The following is a 20,370-nucleotide window of genomic DNA, read 5'->3' as shown; positions in this document are numbered from 1 at the left end:
AAGGGTAGATTTCCTTTTCAGTACAATATTATTTTATTTCCGTAGGTTGTCTTACACACAGAAACATCCGTCAGTTTTATTTGGAAAATCCAACCCGGAAATGCACCGTTTCAGTTTGGGTCACTTGGCACGCGCTCTTCACTTGTTCTCAGTGCGTCAACTCGTCAGCTGTGATTCATTTCAGCTGTGAACGGCTCTAATGCACGAAAACGTCCACTAACAAGTTCAGAGGAGCAGACCCTGGTCTCCCATGTGCAGCGAGGATCGATGGACTGGACCAGTCTGACTTTTAATCGTTTTAAATATTACTGCATCCACTGCCTGTGTTAGTTCGGGGGGGTTGTATGTTACTGCGGCCCCTAGTTTTGTTTATGTCTCTTAGAATCCGCTAAATTAGCTGGATTACCTGTGGACCCTGACAAGGAGCGTCCAGCCCACCGCCATCATGGCCTCTGCCACCTCCACCCCCGCTACCTCCAGCGGCCGCTCCAGCCGCTCCGCAGCCCGCCGCAGCGCAGCCGTCGGCCTGGCAACATCCAGCACCAGCCCGACCTGCCTGTCCCGCATCCAGGAGAAAGATGAGCTTCGACACCTCAACGACCGCCTCGCCAACTACATCCAGCGGGTCCAGGAGCTGGAGAGCGAACGGTCCTCCATGCTGATTCAGCTGGAGGAGAAGGATGAATCCAAAAGCCGGGAGATGGGCAACGTGCGGCGGCTGTACGAAGAGGAGTTGGCGGATGTCAGAAAGTCTCTGGACGTCCTGGCCGGAGAGAGGGCCCGTCTGCAGATCGACTACGGGAATCTCTGCGAGGAATACAAGAAACTTCAGACCAGGTTACGTTAGTGTTAGGACACAGCACAACCATATAGATTTAGGAGACGCTGACACACCAGACGCCACTCAAAAATGGTCTCATATAATGCAGTTGTGTTTGGAGGTAGACACACACATCTGCAGAACACAGGTGAAGCAGTTTCTAAAAAGTCAGCAGAACCGCTGTAGACTTCGGGATGCATTCAGTACACCAAGCGGCAGGTATTCAGCAATATCCCTACTTTTATAACTGGTTTACGCCCCCCTCCCCGCTCCCCCGCACCCAGTGGCGCATTTCGACATGAGAACAGAAACTTCGTTAATAAGTTCCCATTTCATCGAAGTGTTTAATAACACACCCGCCGAACTGAGCACTGACCCCTAGGACAGTAGTGAATCGTTTTGCGGTAGGTATCCCTGTTGGCAAACACGGCAGCATTCAATTAACTGTTTCCTTAAACTGGGTTTGGTTGGACATTTAAATTTGCCCACTCAGAGCAGGCGTATGGCTTTATTTATTTATTTATTTTAGCTTTCAGACGTGTAAGATAGGTTGGCAAATGTGATCTGCATTATTTCCTTTTTTCCCCATAACAAACAGATATTTATAGACAAACACTTGTAAATAATATACATTTGCAGCATTAAAGGCAGCTACATTCATCACACAGATACAAGTCTCAGTTCCTTTCAGAAACTGGACTTTAAAGAAGTCAGTTTTGTTTTGATTTCTAGGCTGAAAGATGTTCAGTCAAACTGAGAAGAGGCATGGAAATTGTGCTGTAGGTTACCATGTACAGCTCTGGGAAAAATGAAGAGACCACTGCAAAATTATTAGTTTCTCTGATGTTACTATTTATAGGTATGTGTTTGAGTAAAAAGAACATTTTTGTTTAATTCTGGTCAAGATAACCAAAAAAGATGCAGTGTTCTCAAACCTCAAATAATGCAAAGAAAACAAGTTCATATTCATTTTTAAACAACACAATTCTAATGTTTTAAGTTAGGAAGAGTTCAGAAATCAATATTTGGTGGAATAACCCCGATTTTCAATCACAGCTTTCAAACATCTTGCCATGCTCTCCACCAGTCTTTCATGTTGCTGTTGGGTGACATTATTCCACTCCTGACGCAAAAATTCAAGCAGCTCAGCTTTGTTTGATGGCTTGTGACCATCCATCTTCCTCTTGATCACATTCCAGAGGTTTCCAGTGGGGCTCAGGTTTGGAGATTGGGCTGGCCATGACAGGGTCTTGATCTGGTGGTCCTTCATCCACACCTTGATTGACCTGGCTGTGTGGCATGGAGCATTGTCCAGCTGGAAAAACCAATCCTCAGAGTTGAGGATCATTGTCAGAGCAGAAGGAAGCAAGTTTTCCTCCAAGATAACCTTGTACGTAGCTTGATTCATGCGTCCTTCGCAAAGATGAATCTGCCTGATTCCAGCCTTGCTGAAGCACCTCCAGATCATCACCGATCATCCACCAAATTTCACGGTGGGTGTGAGACACTGTGGCTTGTAGGCTTCTCCAGGTCTCCGTCTAACTTGGACTAAAATTGGACTAATCAGAGAAGATGACCTTACTGAGTTGCACTTCACCCCAGCTGCCATTTGCAATTCTTTTTGTAGGTCACTTAATGTCATCCTACGGTTGCTGGGTGACATTCGAATGAGTTGACGGTCATCCCGGTCAGTGGAGAGCCGTTTTCACCCTCTTCCAGTCTGTAGCTTTATTGTCCCCAGTGTCTGCTGCTTGACCTTGTTCTTATGAACAGCCATCTTAGAAATTTTAAGGATGGAAGCAACCTGACGCTCACTGTATCCCTCTGCCAGTAAAGCCAGAATTTTCCTCTTTTTTCTCTCTTTTCCTCAAACAAAACTTTTCTTTTCAACTCTTTTGGCATGGTCAGTAGTTATTTTTTTGATTGCTATTACTTTTGAGGTACTACCAGCACTGTTTGTGCCATCCAGCCAGCCCTATTGCAAGAGCATAGTGATGACCACCGCAGTGGTTTTTATACTTTTCCTCATTAAATAGGATTTGGTTCAGGTGATCACCTAATCAGTACCTCATTAAGTAGACTGAGGTGTGCTTGTGTTGGAATTCAACATGCACAAGAATGGAATGGCTGTCATACTTGTAGAGATACAGATTTCAGAAGAATTTGCAGTGGTCTCTTAATTTTTTCCAGATCTGTATGTAAATATGCCAGTAATAATAATTTTTCATGATGTTCTCCCTCTTCAGGAACCAGAAGAAGGAGAGTGATCTGGCCAATGCGTTGACCCAGTGGAGGAAGGTTGAGGTGACTCTCAGCTCTAAGGATGCTGAATGCACCAAGCTGCTGTCAGAGAACAGGAGACTGAAGGACGACCTTACTGACCTGCAGGGCCAGCTGGACAATGTATGAGCTAAAGCCACATTTACTCAAGCTGGGTGAATACAGGGCTGACTGGAGATGTAACTGTGCATCGTCTGGTTGCCATGTTTGAGGTCTTTTGTTTTTGTTTTGTACAGACATTCATGGTTTCCAGAGGATGAATCCCACACTGATGATCCCACAACTTTTCCTCTAACACCATCATCACATCAAACATTTAATTTCTCCATTAACAATATTCCCATCAGCCTCAGCTGTGCTTTGTTTAGTGCCAATTAGCAGTTGTTACCATCCAAACATGTTATACATACATCATCATGTTATCATGTTCACGTTAGCGTTTACCTCAGAGCATCACCTTAGTTCAGCCTCACCGAGCATCGTGTAGACTCTTGTTCTGCTTCAGACAGAGCTAAGCTAGGTGCTTCCGCCTGTTTCCAGTCTTTATGCTGTGCTAAGCTAACAACAGCTTGACTTCAGCTTTGCACTTAAAACACACACACACACGGCATACGCAGCAGTAAAATGCTGCTGTTGGTTGGTTTAAACTCTACACGTACAGGAAGTAACTGTGTCCCAGCACATCCATGGCTTTAACAGACAGATGAAGCCATTGGTGGTACACACTCACTGTGTGAGATGAGCTAATGTAATTAGATTGTGTTGGGTGTTACTGTATGTTTTAAGAGATTTTGTGTGCGTCACAGGTGGAGGGTGTACTGTCCGACGCCAAGAACCAGCTGAGCACCGAGATCCTGAGGAGGGTGGACATGGAGAACCAGGTGCAGACACTCAAAGAACAGCTCGAACTCCAGAGGAACATCAGTGAGCAGGTAACACACACACACTCAGAGCCGTGCCCCAAAGCTGGCAATTTGCACCTCAATCCAAATCTAATTTCAAGCAACGATCGTCTCTCTTCAGAGAGTTGTCCGCATATTTTCAGTGTCACCTGAAACTAATACTTCTACAACTCACAACAGTTTGTTTATATTTTGTAGGAGATCCTGGAAATCCGAAGCCGACACGAGAGCCGTCTAGTGGAGGTGGACTCAGGAAGACGGAGGGAGTTTGAGAGTAAACTGGCTGAGGGGATGCAGCAGCTCCGCCAAGAGCACGAGTCTCAGCTGCAGCAGTACAAAGAAGAGATCGACAAGACCTTCAGTTCAAAGGTTCCCAAAACACAGAGCTTCAGACGATGCGTTTAAAAGTGTCCAGGTTTATTACACGCTGAGTTTTTTTTTTTTTTTTTTAATTTCTCAAAGTTTCTGATATGTTAAAGATTTATCAAATTCTCTCCGTGCTACAGTTACAGAATGCCCAGCAGGCTGCACTGGAGAAGAATGACGTTGTGTCAGCCACCAAAGACGAACTGGAAACCACTAAGCTCAGAGTGGAGACCCTCAGCTCCCAGCTCCAGCAGCACCAGAAAGATGTAAGTTCAGTCGATGACAAAACAGGAAGACACCCATTAACCAAACTCAAGCTATGTAGAAAACACCAGTCACAGGGTTCCTGTGTTGGTAGCCTGGTTTCACATCTCTGAGTCGCTACCCACATCTCAGATAATTTTTTTTCAGTTGCTGGTTGGAGAAACAATCGATGAATGACTGCACCAGTTGGAGTAAAAGCACGTAACAGCTGCAACTGCTGCAGCAAACACACATTAAAATGAGCCTTTCTTCAACCATTAATGCATCATGCATGATACTTTTATTATATCAACATAAAAAATGGAAATGAAACCTTAATTGCGGCATGTGCAAAAGACTGGACACCTTATTAAGTCAGCGCTTAAGCTGAAATCACATCTTGCAAACACTTTTAGTGGCGGCTGTGAGCTTTTCTATTCTTGACTGATGAATTTTCAGCCTCTCTTCCTGCAGATCATTTCTAGTTCTTAGATCATTCAGTCCGTCCTACGCACACACAGCATGTTTAAGACATACCCGCAGATTTTCAGTCATGCTCGGGGGGGAGGGCACTCCACAAACTTCAGCCTGTGTTTCTTGAAGCAGTTCATGGTGGTTTCTGAGGTCTGCTTTAGATCATTGTCCTGCTGTAGAAACCAGCATCTGCACAAATGCATAAAGTAGCTACAATATTTAAGAAATATGTCCTTTAACAATATTGTTTTATATATTTTTTTTTTCTCCAAAATGAAAATATATCACAGCTTTCTTTGCAATGCAGCCAATGCCTCTGACCATGCACTGAATAAATGCTGCCTCCCATCACAATGACCACCTTCTGTTAGACGCCTCTGCAGGTGCTAAATGGTCCCCGGAAGGTTTTTTTCTGTGTGAGTATGTGAGCTGAGAGAGTAAGAGGGCAGAAGGGATGTGCTATAATCATGGTTCATTATGTGAATTATTGTGCAGCATTGTGTAAACACTGGCCAGTGATAAGAAAGGGTCATGTGTTATTTCATCACTCAGCACAGTGTAGGCCTATAATATAGCCCCTCAGTAATATTTTCATATTACAGGTCTTTTATAGTCCCAGGACTCTGGAGTCTCGGTCGTGGCCGGAGGTCAAACATGTCTCTGTGACACATCAGTAGAGTCCATTTCAGATGGATTCTACTGATGTTACAGGCTTCTCTCTCTTCTCTTCTCTTTGTATTGCTGACACTGATCTGAAGGTACATTCATTCATTCATTCATTCATTCATTCATTCACATGCTCATCCAAACACATGAATATTCCACTAGGCCTTCTATTACTACGACGACAGATCTGATCAATGTGTGGAGGTCAGTGTATATAGCTACTGCTGCATTAACTGTTGCCAGTAGGTGGCAGTGCAACATACCCCAAAATGACCTGACTACTTACTCTTTTCTTTTTCTTTTTTTTTTTTTTTAATATGGAAAACTTGTCATTTACAAAGTGCTAAGGCAACGACTAAATGAATGAGAGCTCACGGATGATGACACAACTAATTATATCAGCTTAGAAAATGTGACAAAAGTATGCAGTCATTATTAAAATCATTACATTTTTTGTTGTTGTTGTTGTTGTTGTCCTTACCAGTTAACTATAGGGAGGCTCAGAATGGTTTCCTAGTAAAACCAGTGAAAGCCAAATAGGCCCTAACAAGTTAACTAGTCAGCGTTTTTTGTCTTGGCTACTTAACATGTAAGCAGCCAGATGCTGCTGCTAGTTAACTAGTTACAGTTCCTCAGCCAACATGTTAACTGGATAAGCATTTTACTTAGGTACGCCGAGTTCAGCGATCTGATCTAGTCAAACCTGGTTCTAGAGAGAGCTCTCCGCAGGGTCTTGGATTGGTGTCTGCCTGTAGTCCACCTCTAGTCCTATATCTGAATCAGTTAAACAAGTAGTTAGTTATTGGAAAGTGACTGTTCAACTCCACCATGATATGTTTAGAAGAGGTTTTCCATCGTACATTGGTCTCGAAGTGAAGTCCGACTGGTCTAACAGGCCCACCTGCTCTCTGTCTCATACCCCTGGTTGAAATTTTCCTTTTCATGGCTGTATACACTGTTATTCTGTTATGTTACTAATTTAGGTGATTGTGTCCAACCATCTGAAGTCTGGTGTTGACGTCGAGGTTCAGGGCAGAGTCACATGTAACAAAAAGGTTTGATTCATATTGATGTTGGGAAAACAAAGCGAGAGTTAAAACTAGGATCCGTGAACAGAAGCATTGTGTTCGTAATCATGATGATTATCTTCAGTGACGAGGCATTTAAATAGTCACAGTCTGAGTGAGTCACTCACAGTTTGAGTGAACTACATTTCAAATTGTAGAACTATTGTCTTCTTGTCTATGATGCAAAGAGTCTCTTCTTCTTTGGTGGTTTTGCAGGTTGTGTTCTTAGCTTTGCTGTTGCGTGGTGTCTGATATAGGTAATGATGTTGTCAGATGGCTCCTCCTTCCTGCCAGCTTTTATCTTAATGTCATTCATCCTTTGTCTCTCTGTCAGAAAATGGTTCTGGAGAGCCGCTTTCAGGAGCTGGAGAGGACTTTGGACAGGGAGCGGGAGGTTTGGCAGCAGAAACTCAATCAGAAGGAGCAGGAGATGCTGAACATGAGGAGCCAGATGTACAGCCAGTTAGAGGACTACGAGAACCTGCTGGATGTCAAGCTCGCTCTGGACATGGAGATCAACGCCTACAGGAAGATGCTGGAGGTGGAGGAGCAGAGGTACGGCTGTGATCTGTGTGCATCACACCAGAGTAAGAGTGAGGCATCGTCTCTTTTCCTGTCTGGTACCTGGATCTCTTGTCTTCTGACTGGCTGGTATGTTTGCTCCCAGTTTTCCTTATCCAAAATAAAATGTTTGTGATTGTTCTCTCAGATTGCAGCTTTCACCCAGTCCCTCCCAGCGTGCGACCGTGTCTCGAACACACGAGCACAGCAGCCGCAAGCTCAGAGGGAAGAAACGGAAACACGAGGGAGCCTCTGGCAGCTCGCCCGCCTATAAAATGTCCAGTCGCGCGATGGACCACGGCACTATGAGCGTGGCAGAAGTCGACGTGGAGGGGAGATACGTTAGACTGAAGAACAACTCTGAGACAGTAAGGCTGTAACACAGCTTGGTCATGGCTTTGTTTTTAGGGTTTGACTTCACTTGTAGTTTTTAGTGTCAAGAATTAGTTTGGCAGATGTGCTCAGTTTTCCACATTCATGATTCTTAACAGCGAGCCTGTGAGAACAGCTGCGCGATGTCTCTACATACATTATTCTAACTGGTTCCTTTTTTTATCATTTCTGGTTTGCAGGAGCAGTCACTGGGTGGTTGGGTGGTTCGGAGGACGTATCCAGACTCTGCAGACATCTCCTTCCACATCCCCTCCTCCTGCGTCCTGGCTGGTGGGCAGACACTCACAGTGAGTAATTGTTGTTGTTTTTGTTGTTGTTTAACTGCATTTCCCTCAGTCACAGTCTCTGAGGAGGATCAAGGATGGACACAAAAACTCAAACCAACACTGACTCTGATCACTGAGGGGCAGGGGTTAGATTTGATGAGTAATTTAAAGAGGGGCCCTCCTCAAAGTAAGGGTGTGTGTGTGTGTCTGTCTGTGTGCTTCTCAGATCTGGGCAGCAGGTGCGGAGGTGGAGGCTGATTCTGCTGACCTGATTCTGCAGGGCCACAGGAGCTGGGGCCCCATCTCTGATGTAAGAGTAGTCCTCCTAAACTCCGACCATGAGGTAAGTGAAGAAAACTGCATCTCCCAGAATGCAGCTGTGCACACTGCTGCAATCACTGAAGTCAAAATCAGTACAATGGATGAATGTATGTGTGTGTATATTTATAAAAGACCACACTGTTGACAGTACCAGTACTTTTGCCTGTGTTAACTTTCCGTGTAACTCACCTCAGGGGTCATGTGCTACCTTTGCAGGAGATGGCTGAGCGCAGGGTGTGCATGCAGAGCAGAGGTGATGAGGAAACCGAGCTGGAGTTCGATGAAGAGTATGTTGCAGGCAGTGACATCCAGCATTTTCGGAGACAGGTAAATAAAAGTTTTCTCTAACCTCAGTATGTCGTGAAGAGCTTTTACAGATTCTTCAGTATGTGAAACGTGACCTCACACTTTTTTTTCCCCCCACTGCCTACACTGAAGCCAAAGAGAAAGAAGAAGAAGTGTTGCTCTGTGTCTTGAGTGCAGAGCAGACAGTGTGCTGTACAGTAGGTGAGGAGGGTGATTCTGTCCCCACTGAGGCAACCCCCCCCCCCCTCTGCTCGTCTGCTTATACCTGCTGTGTGTTGCCCTGTGTTACTGCTCACAAAATGCATGGCTGGTTAAAGACATGCTGGATGTGCTGCTGTCCCTGTGTTATATTCAGCTATAAACGTATGTGGTTGAAGAGCAGCAGCAGCAGCTTTGGTTCAGTCTCCTGTTACCTGGCTGCACTGATGATCCTGATGAACTGGTATCATGAAGCTGCTTATCTCACCGCTGATTTATTTAACTGACTCCTTCGCAGTGTCGTCCCCTAACTGCATGTTCAGAGCTGACCAGACTGCCTGTACTGTGTGAGACCAGCACAGCACAGTACTGATTACATTTTTTTTTTTTCTTTTTCCAGGATCTATCCAAGGAGGCGAGCTGTGCCGTCATGTGATTGCGTGTCCATCTCCTTCACATCTGCCTGGAAAACCTAGACTGGCCTCTGAGTACAAACGTCTGCTGCTGTCCAGTTCCACTGTCTCATACAGCAAACTCCACTCTCTGACAAACTACAGTAGGACACTGACATGGTAGTTTGACTGTGAAGAGCTCAGACGCCTTATAGCAACAGTATCGACCTCAGTATTCCTCACCTGTTTCATCACTCTAACTGCACAAGCCCAGATATGAGCTTTGCCTTCATTTGATTTGATCTAATTTAAATGAATGTGTTCTGTGTGCGTGTGCGTGCGTGCGTGCGTGTGCGCATGTGTGAAATAAAACTGTTGGTATAATAAAGTTTTCTAAACAATTACAGTTAAGTCACACACTTGGCTCTAAGAATGAAAGATTGTTTATAGCAACAAATGCAGTTGTGATTGAGTTTGGCAGTAAAAGCTGAGGGTACACCCCCCCCCCCCCCCCCAAAAAAAAAAAAAACTTCTATTTTCACATTTTTAGTGGTGCCTAACCACGTGGATTTTCTCAGGACACTCCCCAAAACATGGTAGGTGTGATTCCTCCAGATTTCATGTGTGTTGTTGAGTTGTGTTGAGGCCCTTTAAGTGTGAATGCTGGAGTTGAAGTATTGCAATTTTGTAACCCAGCTGCACTGGAAAAGAGGATGTATTGGAACACACACTAGATTAAAAACAAAAAGGAAAAAAGGCTGTTGATAACAGCTCTGATCACAGCAGCTATCACAGTCCTAGGTTTCTGTCTCCAGAACATTTACAGTCACTGAGTAGCTCACAGCAGTGGTTTCTGAAGGCAGTTCTTCCAGCTGCCTCTGAACTGTGAGGAAAAGCATCTGTAAAGGAAACTGTAGAATAATAGATTTACTCTGAACAGCAAAGGTTTCTTCCATCAAGCTCAAGATAAAGATAAAGCCTGTCAAATCAAAAATGGTGCAGAGTTTCTTTGGCTGCCAAAGTTACTGTGCTGAAGAGAGACAGCAGTTTACATCTTGGCTTGTATATGGTTTACACTCTGATCATCTTGCTAACATGCTGAACTAAGATAAGTGATAGTGGGAAATACTGTCCCTGCTAAACATCAGCATGTTAAGAAGCTTACATTAGCATTTAGCTCAAAGTTCTCTGTACTTAAGTACAGCTTCACAGAGCTGTTAGCATGGCTAACAGTGCAGCTGTCCTGTAGAAAGGCAGTCATGTCCCCTTGGCCCTCACCAGAACATGACTCCATAGGGGCCCTGTTACCTATGTCACCTCCCTCTATATTGTATGTGGATCAAGAGACAAATTCATTCACCAAAAAGTCAAATACCATCTCAGGTGGGAAGCAGTAATTAAAGACCAGGATGTAGGAATCCTCAAATATTGTCATCTCAGCACACCTTATTAAATATATTCATGTATGAAAGCACACCTTCACATTTTTGCCCATATTTGCCAAAAATGTGTTTGTTGCAATATTGTTAATTATTAATATGTAAATATGTCCAACAGTTATCAGGGACAGTTTCCTCAGAAGGTAGTTGTAAGGACGTGTTAGTCAAGTTTGGATCCTCCACAGTAACAATGACTGTTTCTGTAAATACTGCATTAATATGTGATTTTTTTTGTGTGTGTGTAATTTTTCAGTTTTTGAGCAACACAAACAAAACATTTTTATACTCATCAAACCATTCATCTTAACTGGACTAAATTCTGTGTGAAAGAATGAGTAAAGCTGAACAGCTGATGAGTGGTTAGATGGATGATGTGCCTGAATTATTACATTGCTGACTTGAGCTCATCTCATTACTTAAAGTCAGAAACACTCTGCATTGATGTAGATGAACTCATCAAGCACTTTATTAGGAACACCTGTACTCCTGCTTATTCATGCAATTATCCAATCAGCCAGTCATGTGGCAGCAGTGCGATGAACAACATCCAGTGAAGCAGCGGCTCTGAGGACGAAAACAGCACAGACCCAGCAAAACTGGACAGATGAAGACTGGAAAAACGTAGCCTGGTCTGATGGATCTGGATTTCTGCCCAGTTTCTATACCAATCAGTCATGGTCTGAATGTCACGGTGTGTCTGAGTATTGTTGCTGACCATGTTCATCCCTTTATGGCCACAGTTCACCATCTTCTAATGGATATTTCCAGCAGGATAATGCTCCATGTCACAAAGCTAACGTCAGTATGGTGTTGCTAATAAAGTGTTTGGTGACTGTATTAGGACAAAACAACAGTTGGTAATCTTGAGTTAATCCCATGTGGAGGAGGAATAACTGGATCATCATTAGTCCAGAACGTGTCATTGTTCTTCAGGAAATGATACTGATTGTCAGTGTGGGCTGAACAATGATTGAACATGTCCTCAGCTGCCACAGTGACACAGTTGTTCCTGGCTCTAGGTTTCCACATTATGTTGGGTAGGAGAAGGTTGCAGAGGCTGGTGTAACAGTCCTCCTCTTCTCGCAGGTGTCTTTCCTCCTTGACATCAACTCTGCTGGTGTGTCAGGATTGAGACGTGTCTTCGGCTTCATCACTCCCTTGTATCTAAAGTACCTTCAGTGTTGTAGAATGTAGTCTACACCATAGTCTCTTTATTAGTGGCTTTGGTGAGGGTGTCTATGGACAGGGTCTGTTGGTTATGTGTGATGTGGCCAGACGGGGGAATCTGCAGTCGCACTCTCTGGTTGGTCTTCTTCCAGGTCTTGAACAGATGCATGTGGTAGCACACGGATACCTGAGAAACAACCAGCATATGTCAGTGAAGTTCAACACCAAACATCCACACTTAGCACCTTCTTTAGGTCGTGGTAATAACGTACCACAGTCCAGAACATGTATATGGTAAATAGAGCCAGTGTGAGGATCAGGAGCCCCAGGGCCTCCATGCCGTTGGTGTAGTAGAGGTCCATGGCTCCCTGAACACACAGCCAACCTGACAGGCTGGCCAGGGGTGTGATGAACAGGAAACACACTGCATCACCGCACAGCGTCCTCCTCTGCTGCTGCATGGATGGAGAACACAACCACTGGGGGGAAGAAGAAGAGTAAAGGCTGGTTAGCAGTACATCATGAGAGAGGAATGGACCCAGGATGGTGGGTGTGGTGTGGGTGTGGGTGTGGTTCTCTGACAGATAAATGGACATGTACAGATAGAACACCTGGGGTAGAAAACGTGGTATTTGGCCAGAAGGTGGTGCTAAATACTTGGATCCTGTGAACACTGTAGGAGGACTTCAAAGTTCAACATCCTCATTCTCTGTCCACACTCAGAGGTCCCTCCATGACATTGATAGCTAAGACTCAGTAACATGTAACACTCCCCCAAAGTGTTCAGAGCAGGCACAGTCAGCTCCTCTACAGCACCAGTCTGAAGTATTGTGCCTGTGTTACTGTGCATGTGTGCGCATGTGTCCGTCAGTGCCTGACAGCAGGGTGCTGTTTACTGTGTAGCTTAACCTGGCAGGGCACATGGCGCTTAATCAGCAGATTACTAGCTGTGGCCACACATGCAACAGGAAAAGCAGGAAGACAAGTGTCCTCTGCAGAGCAGCAAGGGAAGGAAACACCATCTAATCTGGCTCTCAGGCTAAGTGGCTTTAGGGCTACAAGCGGTCCAGCTAACGGCAGAAGGTCCGCCAACATGAAGACAGCAACTTGCCAAGAAGCTCCTCCCACTGACGGTGACATCTGCTGTCTCATTCAGAGAATGAGACAGAGCAGGCTGGGTGTGACAACCCATACAGCTGGTGTGTGGGTTTGTATCACTGGTTGACTGTAAATGTGAAGGCTGTTTCATCAGGACTTCATATTCAAAAAAGTTCAATGTTCACATTTTTTTTTCTCACATAGACCTGCTAGTATCAAACCTTACTGATCATTTTGGTTTTATTTAGTCCAGGTTTTGAGATATTGATCACTGCCCATCATACAAAGTTAGAGGTAGAAATCTCTAAGAGCTGATACACTGATATGAAGATAGACTGACATCTCAAAGCCTGGGTCAATACTGTAAAACCCTTTAAGAACTGAGTGCTGACAATCAGTGTGTTGATAAGCTGTGATGTCACAAACCGACGGTGCTGTGTACTGCAGAGACCCACCTCAGAAAGAGGTTTCGGCAGGCGCTCCAGAGCAAACTGGTGGTGGCAGAGTTCACAGTGGCTGCTGTTGGAGGTGGCGAGCCAGTGCTCCAGGCAGGCCCGGTGCACCATGGCCAGGCTACCAGAGCACTCGCAGGGGGACAGCAGCTCCCCCGAGGCCCTGTCTTCATGGCAGATCCTGCAGAACGGCTCCTCGGTGCTCACACTGGAACACAAGACACAACAGTCATGTCAGAGGACAGTGGTCTACACAGCAAATAAAGGCCTCTAATTTTGTAGCTTGATCAGGGGACCATCAGTGTAAGGATATTTACTTTCTGTTACTGGATTCAGTTCTATCTTCTCGTGAACACCGTGTGGACCCTGCACTCTGCCTTCAGAGCCACCTCCTTTCTCATTATGTCTTTATTCCAACACAATCACATGATACATCCCTGACACAAACAATTTATAGATGTGGCAATACTATACAATGCAACAAATAAAAACACAATACTAAGGATGTGAGGCCAGTGGGACCAACACACACACTCACACTCGTGCATTTTCTTTGCAGCAACATGTCAAATTCCAGTCCTCCTCATTGACGTGAATACCAAAATCCTGCTGCCATCATGATCTACCAATATCTGTATTTAGCTTTTACCTTCTGGACAGTACAGCCATCAGGCTTTACATTTCTATACACTGGCTAATGTTGAAATTCTATTCCACTCTATATAAATATTACATGTACCAGCTCCAACACAGTCTGAAAGTCTTAAAGTCGTAAAGTGAGGAGTGATTTCCCTTAAACTTTCAGAAACTAAATAATCGTTACCTATGTCCACCCCACCTCAGAGTGTGGGAAAAGTCTTCTAATTTCTCCTTTTGATGTGATCAAACATGTCAGAGGACCCTGTTCGTCTCAAGCCTAGAGAGCCATGAAGGCCGAATACTTCCTCAGGTATATTTTGCAGCAAATGGTCAAACATCAGACAGCTCCACAGCAGTAAGTGAGTCACCGACCTGTCAGTGACTGCTGCACATTCCTCAGTGGGCACGTCTGTGTGATAGTACGTGGCTTCTTGGTTGCAGCTGTTGAGTTCCTCCTCCAGCGTATGTTCAGGCATTGACTTGACCTCCCCCACGGGGCTCAACACCCACAGGCCAAGGGGTTCCTCTGCTGTCATGTCTGGTATATGAGGGGCCATTCACTCATGTGAGGAGCATCAGATCTGTTAGCATGCACAGAGAGAGAGACAGACAGGTACAAGTATGTCAGGATACAGCAGACACAAGAGCAAACACAAGACAACAACTATCAAGTCAATAATATTTTCCACATTATAGGATTATTTCCATAAATGAGGTTTGAAAATTTAGACCTGTTTTCCTCCAGTATTTTAATTTCACTGAGATACACAAAAATACTATTATTCATCTACTGTATCGATCAAGGTTTCCAACATCTTGTTGGACAGACTGTGACATTCAGAGTTAAACTCTAAATTAAGTAAGACAAAATCTCAGGAGATCAGCAGCTTCAGAAACACTCAAACCAACAATCACTCCACAGTCACACAGCTGTCTGTGTGTGGACACTCTATCCTGCATGGTGTTGTAATTATTTTTTGGTAAATCTGATGAGCCATCTTTTAGTTTTGTTTTCCTCTTTACAAACTGTGCAGCATTCACACAGCAGAAAACAGCAGTGAGGAGTATTCTACCCACACCTCCTTCTTCCTGCTGGCCTCCTTCAAAGAGGAAACTTTGACCTGCTTCGTCCTTGTCCTTGTTTGTTATTGACTGCTGTCCTTCCTCTCACAGAGAGAGTGCAGTGGAGCTATGAGCTCCTTTGAACTGGTTATCATTATGATCCCTGAGTTTTGCTCCTGATGGCAATATAAATTTTTTCTTTTCTTCCTTTTTTTCCGCCTTAAAAACAGGATCTGAAAACCAACATTGCCATTCAAATAAATGTTTTAAAATTTTGGGAAACACACTTCTTTGTTGTGTTTCAGTGAGCGAGATGAGGAGATTGATGTCAGCTGGAGCTGGGGCCAGGACACGATTAGCCTGGCATGGTGTGATGACTGGATGCAGAGGGAAACAGGTAGTCTGGATCTGTACCAGGTGAAAAAATACACCTACCAACACCACTGAGGCTCATGAGCTAATACTCTGTATCCTGTTTGTTTGGTCTGTACACAAACAGAAATGAGACAGTAGCATGTCAGAGGTGATATATCACAATCAGAATCAGGTTTAGAATCATATTCTTTGAATAGAGGAAACGCTACATTTATTTACGGTAGCAGAGTCACCCTCAGGTGTACAAAGTGACCAGCGTTAAGTCCGAGAAATATGTTTCTGAACTCACAGGGTTCTGTATTAAACCAGATCAGGATCTTGGTCTAACCTTAACCAAGAGCTGAGAGAGTCTGAACAGAACCATCAGACAGTTTAATAAAGCTGGAGTCACTACAGGTGGATACTGAACTGCAAGATCAGATATACTAGTGGTAAACAAATATATTCTCTGGATGTTTTACTGATTGATTAAGTGTCAGTGTGACTTTTCAAATATGTAAAAAACAACACATCTTGATTATGTTCATGCAAACTGATCCTGTCACAACTGTGTTTCCTACTAAACGTATTTGCTGTTGTATGTGAAGGTGATTTGGTTGGATAAACCTGTTCACTACCTGCTCAGCAGACAGACAGACAGACAGACACAGACAGACAGAGACAGACAGACAGACACAGACAGACACAGACAGACACAGACAGACAGACAGACAGACAGACAGAGACAGACAGACAGAGACAGACAGACAGACAGACAGAGACAGACAGACAGACAGACACAGACAGACAGACAGACAGACAGACAGACAGACTGCATGAGTAAACAGCCAGACATACACACAGTGTTCAGCAGAGACCAAAAATCTGCAATAACTTTATAGTGGGATTAAATGTTAGTGTTGTGCTGCCTCCAAAGATCAAATAATATAGAGTTAAAGTTTTTTTTTAATAAAAGATGTGAAACATTCTTTTTAATACTAATTATTGATTAATTTTAATACTTAATTCTAGTGCTGCAACTGGCATCATCCTTGTTTGTTTGTTTCAAGATACAAATTTCCTTCTTGAAAATACTTGAGAAAATGACATTTTCACTTGACACTTAAAGAAAATAAGAATTTCTAGAACATTTAGACAGAAATGAATTAAACCGGATTAAATGGAGAGTTTTTACATTGCAGATTTGAACTGTAAATGTATTTACCTGTGCCAACATCATTTCATTTGCATTGGAGCTTGTTCTTAACTGATTCAAATGTGACACAGTTTCTACACTGTTAAAACAAAAAGAGCTGTTGCCCAGCGTTGGCTCAGGTGAACAAACACCTCACCTCACCTGAAATATTATCAAGCTGCTGTTCATCACAGACACACAAGCACGAGCAGAGACACATGAAACACGACACTGCACTGCTGCAGAGCAGAGCCACTCGCACACACACACACAGTACAGCTAATCACAGCTAAGCCAATGGGCTTCAAGCAGCACCTTTGCTTAAAGTAACAAGTCAGTTTCTAACAGTAGTCTTACCACCTGCTCGATATCCACAGACCCTGTGTGATGGTGTGGGCTCCCGTACAGTGAAGACCATGTCCCTTTCCCTCAGTGTTGATCAGTGAGTCTGTGTGTGTGTGTGAAGCTTCTCCTCCTAAAGCCTGCCAGCAGATTAGCGTGGCTGATGGACGGCAGTGAGAATAGTGAGGGATTAGACAGAAGGGAAAGTAAGGGCCAGGCCAGACAAATGAAAATCACATCAGAGTGAGTTACACCGAGCAGGAGCAGCACCTCGCCACATCCCCCCTTAATCCTGTTAGGGGGCAACCAGGCAGGCAGCAGAGCCTGCCTTTCTCTGGCCTCCCAGCTCCTATGGTAATGTAGGCTGGGGCTGCTGCCATACACGAAGAGGGACATGAGACCTGTTGTTGTTGTTGTTGTTATCACCTCAGTTACTTCTGATTTTACCATGAAAATCAGAAGTAACTGAGTTAATAATTAATCACTGAGCTAATGTAACATGTCTTTTGATCATTGCACAACAGGTAAGCTGTAAAAATGTCTTTACAGGCAAGAAAACAATCACGATAAATGTAAAAAGTGTGTATGTAAAAAGTAAATAAAAGTTTTACCTGGTTTAATTTGATCTGTTCTTCCAAGGAAAATCAACAACCGCTTACAAACTCAACACAATAAACTAAACTAACTAAAATAATTACCTTGGAATACTGTCTGTAGTTACAAAATACTTACCAGGAAACTGAAGATGGAAGATGAGTGATAAGGAGCTCAGAAAAAAATAAGCCTTTGTTGTTACCTTTGTTTTTACTAAATCATGACTTAGTTCCTGTTTCTCTTTCCTTCCTTGTTGAAAAACACTTTGTGATCAATTCTTTTTAATAATCACGTAACTCGTGATTATTATTAAAATACATTTTGGATTAATATTCTATGCCAGCTGTAATGTAAATAATTACCAATCATGACAGCTTTTTGCTTCTGTGCTCTGTTTCCTATCATAACTGTAATCTGCTGAGTGCACAGTATCCACTAACTGTTCTGTAATCTGAATGCTGGCTCTCTAACATTATTCACTGCCAACCCTGTTTGTATCATGTTTTATATGCTGCATGTCCTTCTCCCCCTCTCCTCCATTCCTAGCTGTCCTATCTTCCTCCTTTTCCTCCTTTCACCCAGCCCGGCCATCGGCAGGAGGGTCCCCCATCTGAGCCAGGTTCTGCTCAAGGTTTCTTCCTGTTAAAAGGGAGTTTTCCTTGCCACTGTTGCCTTAAGTGCTTGCTCTGGGGTCAGGCTCTGGGTCTCTGTAAAGCGCTTTGAGACAATTTTGATTGTGGAAGGAGCTATATAAATAAAATTAAATTGAATTATTATGATTGTTATTAAGAGTAGAATGGTTGTTGTTGCTGTTGTTGTTATACAAAATAAAATAATACAGTAACATATAATACAGTTTAAACAGCCACTCATATGCCATTAATTTCCATTGTTCCTACCTGTGTGTAAAAGCAGCTGTAGGTGTGTCGAATATACTGAGTGTGAGAAAAGTAAAAAGATAAATTGTCACCTCTGACTCTCTAGTTTCAAACCACGTGTTGGTTTAGGATAGAAATCATGTTAATATCTACAGTTACAGACTCCAGAGGACACACAGGAGCAGGGGATTGACCTTTCACACAATATCACACTGAATCCCACAACAAGACGACCTCTACATCTACTGCAGGCTCTTCCATGCTGAAAAATAAAACTATTGATGCAGAGTAATTGTGGAGAACACATATCCTACTGCAACAGCTTTTAGATTAGGAAATGAGCTGTTTTTGGGTTAAGTACACTCACCAGCATATTTTTAAAGAGAGTAAAATGTGTGTGTGGAAAGTGGGGCAGAAGAGGAGCCCAGCCTGCGTTCCAGGAGTCTCTCCCATTCATATTTATAGTCTCTTTCTACACCAGAGCTCAGCTAAAAGTCCTGCTGAAAAATAACTCTTAAGCTTCAGGGAGAGTGGCAGAGCAGCTCCCTCTCTTTCTCTCTCTCTTCTCCTTCTAATCCTGTCTGTTATTCATTCCCAGGCTGCTCCTGACAAAGCCCAGGGGGAATGCACATCATTGGGAATTCCTTCATGAACAGACTGAGAGGGTGGATAATTCCTTTGACAGTGGCAGGACAGCGGCGCACAGAGCCCCAGACATGCTGGATAAAAACATATATACACAGGGCCCCGTCACGCCATGCTGGAGAAAAGCCACTTCCTGCCCTCTCTGAGGCTGGTGCTGGGTACAGGGGTCTGTAGTACACTGCCTCTGGCTGCAAGTCTGGGTTGGCTGATGTTGTGTCTGGGCTTTAGTCAAGGTCTGTTTACAATCAGCAGAACCTTCAGCCCCCCCCCCCCTCCTCTGGTTGCTTTGTGAGATGGGACCCAGGGCCCCCTCTAATCCTGCTCAGGGCAGGAGCGAGGGGCCACTCTCCAGTCTATCGATTCTTCGCTTCATCGGGTCCCATAACAGCCTTTAAAAGATGTTAATCCAGCGTGTGCCTCGGTCTGGATCGATAGCAGACAAAAGCACTGTAGGAGGCTGTCTGGACATAAACTCACACACGTGCTTTATGCTTTACCTGTGCACCCTCATCATCATGACACCGCAACACCTGATCCTGGGAGATACAAGTATCATTTATTACAGGACTAAAAGTAAGATGTAAATGGTTCAGTATGCCTCAAATAAAGCAGTTTGTACGACTTCTTGTCTGACCACATCTAAAGTCAAAGGTCTTTGTAACTGTTTTAGATGTCCACACTGAGAGGAGAGAAGCCTTCTATCACAGCATCCCTCACCTCTGTCCAGCGACTCAAAGGCTTTGGTCTGAATTTGAGGAACATGACCTACAGTACCATCCAGACTATCCATGTTTCCTGTTAAAGATGGGCTGCTTTGATATAAAGTGAAAGAGATACATGCAAGCTTCATTACTGTAGGTGAAAATTAAGCAGGGGTGAAAGACGGAGAACATCAGAGCCAAAGTGTCAACAGCTTCACAAATGCAAATGTTCTCTACAGTGGTTTGCTAACATCTCCCTACACCACTGGCCTTTCTTCACATGGATCATTTGCTAAAACATGGCTCAGTGATGGCTTTGTTTGTGAACACCATGCATCATTTCATTTACAATATCCTGGTAGCAACAACTTGACCAAGACAGACACATTATCTACTGCTTATATTTAATTGAAGGTGTTTTTTTTCAGTTAATATATAAAGAAAAATGTACATTTTTTCTTTATGTATTAACAAATTTGCATATTAGTCATCTGTTAAAATATGCCCAGTCCTAAAATGGAACCACAGCCCTTGGTTTTGAACATCTTT

The 20,370-nt window shown here is 43.8% G+C and overlaps 2 protein-coding genes across 3 annotated transcripts; one reads left to right on the top strand and one right to left on the bottom strand.

The window, feature by feature from the left end:
- The first annotated feature begins 131 nt into the window (after nucleotides 1–131).
- On the top strand, nucleotides 132–9,647 carry lmnl3 (lamin L3). Of its 2 annotated transcripts, XM_041036812.1 has the most exons (12): nucleotides 132–837; nucleotides 3,067–3,223; nucleotides 3,907–4,032; nucleotides 4,201–4,371; nucleotides 4,509–4,634; nucleotides 7,153–7,373; nucleotides 7,528–7,747; nucleotides 7,952–8,059; nucleotides 8,265–8,381; nucleotides 8,576–8,686; nucleotides 8,798–8,866; nucleotides 9,264–9,647. In XM_041036812.1, the coding sequence occupies exons 1-11, from the start codon at nucleotides 446–448 to the stop codon at nucleotides 8,834–8,836; spliced, it is 1,788 nt and encodes a 595-aa protein (XP_040892746.1). In that variant the 5' UTR covers nucleotides 132–445; the 3' UTR covers nucleotides 8,837–8,866; nucleotides 9,264–9,647. The 2 variants fall into 2 exon arrangements, with proteins under 2 accessions (XP_040892746.1, XP_040892756.1); XM_041036822.1 differs by lacking the exon at nucleotides 8,798–8,866.
- A 2,242-nt stretch (nucleotides 9,648–11,889) lies between these two features.
- Nucleotides 11,890–14,607, bottom strand: zgc:158785 (uncharacterized protein LOC791214 homolog). The gene is made up of 4 exons (XM_041039797.1): nucleotides 14,423–14,607; nucleotides 13,415–13,619; nucleotides 12,134–12,340; nucleotides 11,890–12,048 (listed from the first exon to the last, which is right to left on the bottom strand). Exons 1-4 carry the CDS (start codon nucleotides 14,605–14,607, stop codon nucleotides 11,890–11,892), a joined length of 756 nt encoding a protein of 251 aa, XP_040895731.1.
- Nucleotides 14,608–20,370: the final 5,763 nt, after the last annotated feature.

This window comes from Toxotes jaculatrix, chromosome 1, assembly GCF_017976425.1.
Source record: "Toxotes jaculatrix isolate fToxJac2 chromosome 1, fToxJac2.pri, whole genome shotgun sequence".
Classification (NCBI taxonomy): Eukaryota; Metazoa; Chordata; class Actinopteri; family Toxotidae; genus Toxotes; species Toxotes jaculatrix.
The sequence above is the reverse complement of the archived record's forward strand: the minus strand, read 5'-3'. Positions and strand labels throughout refer to the sequence as shown.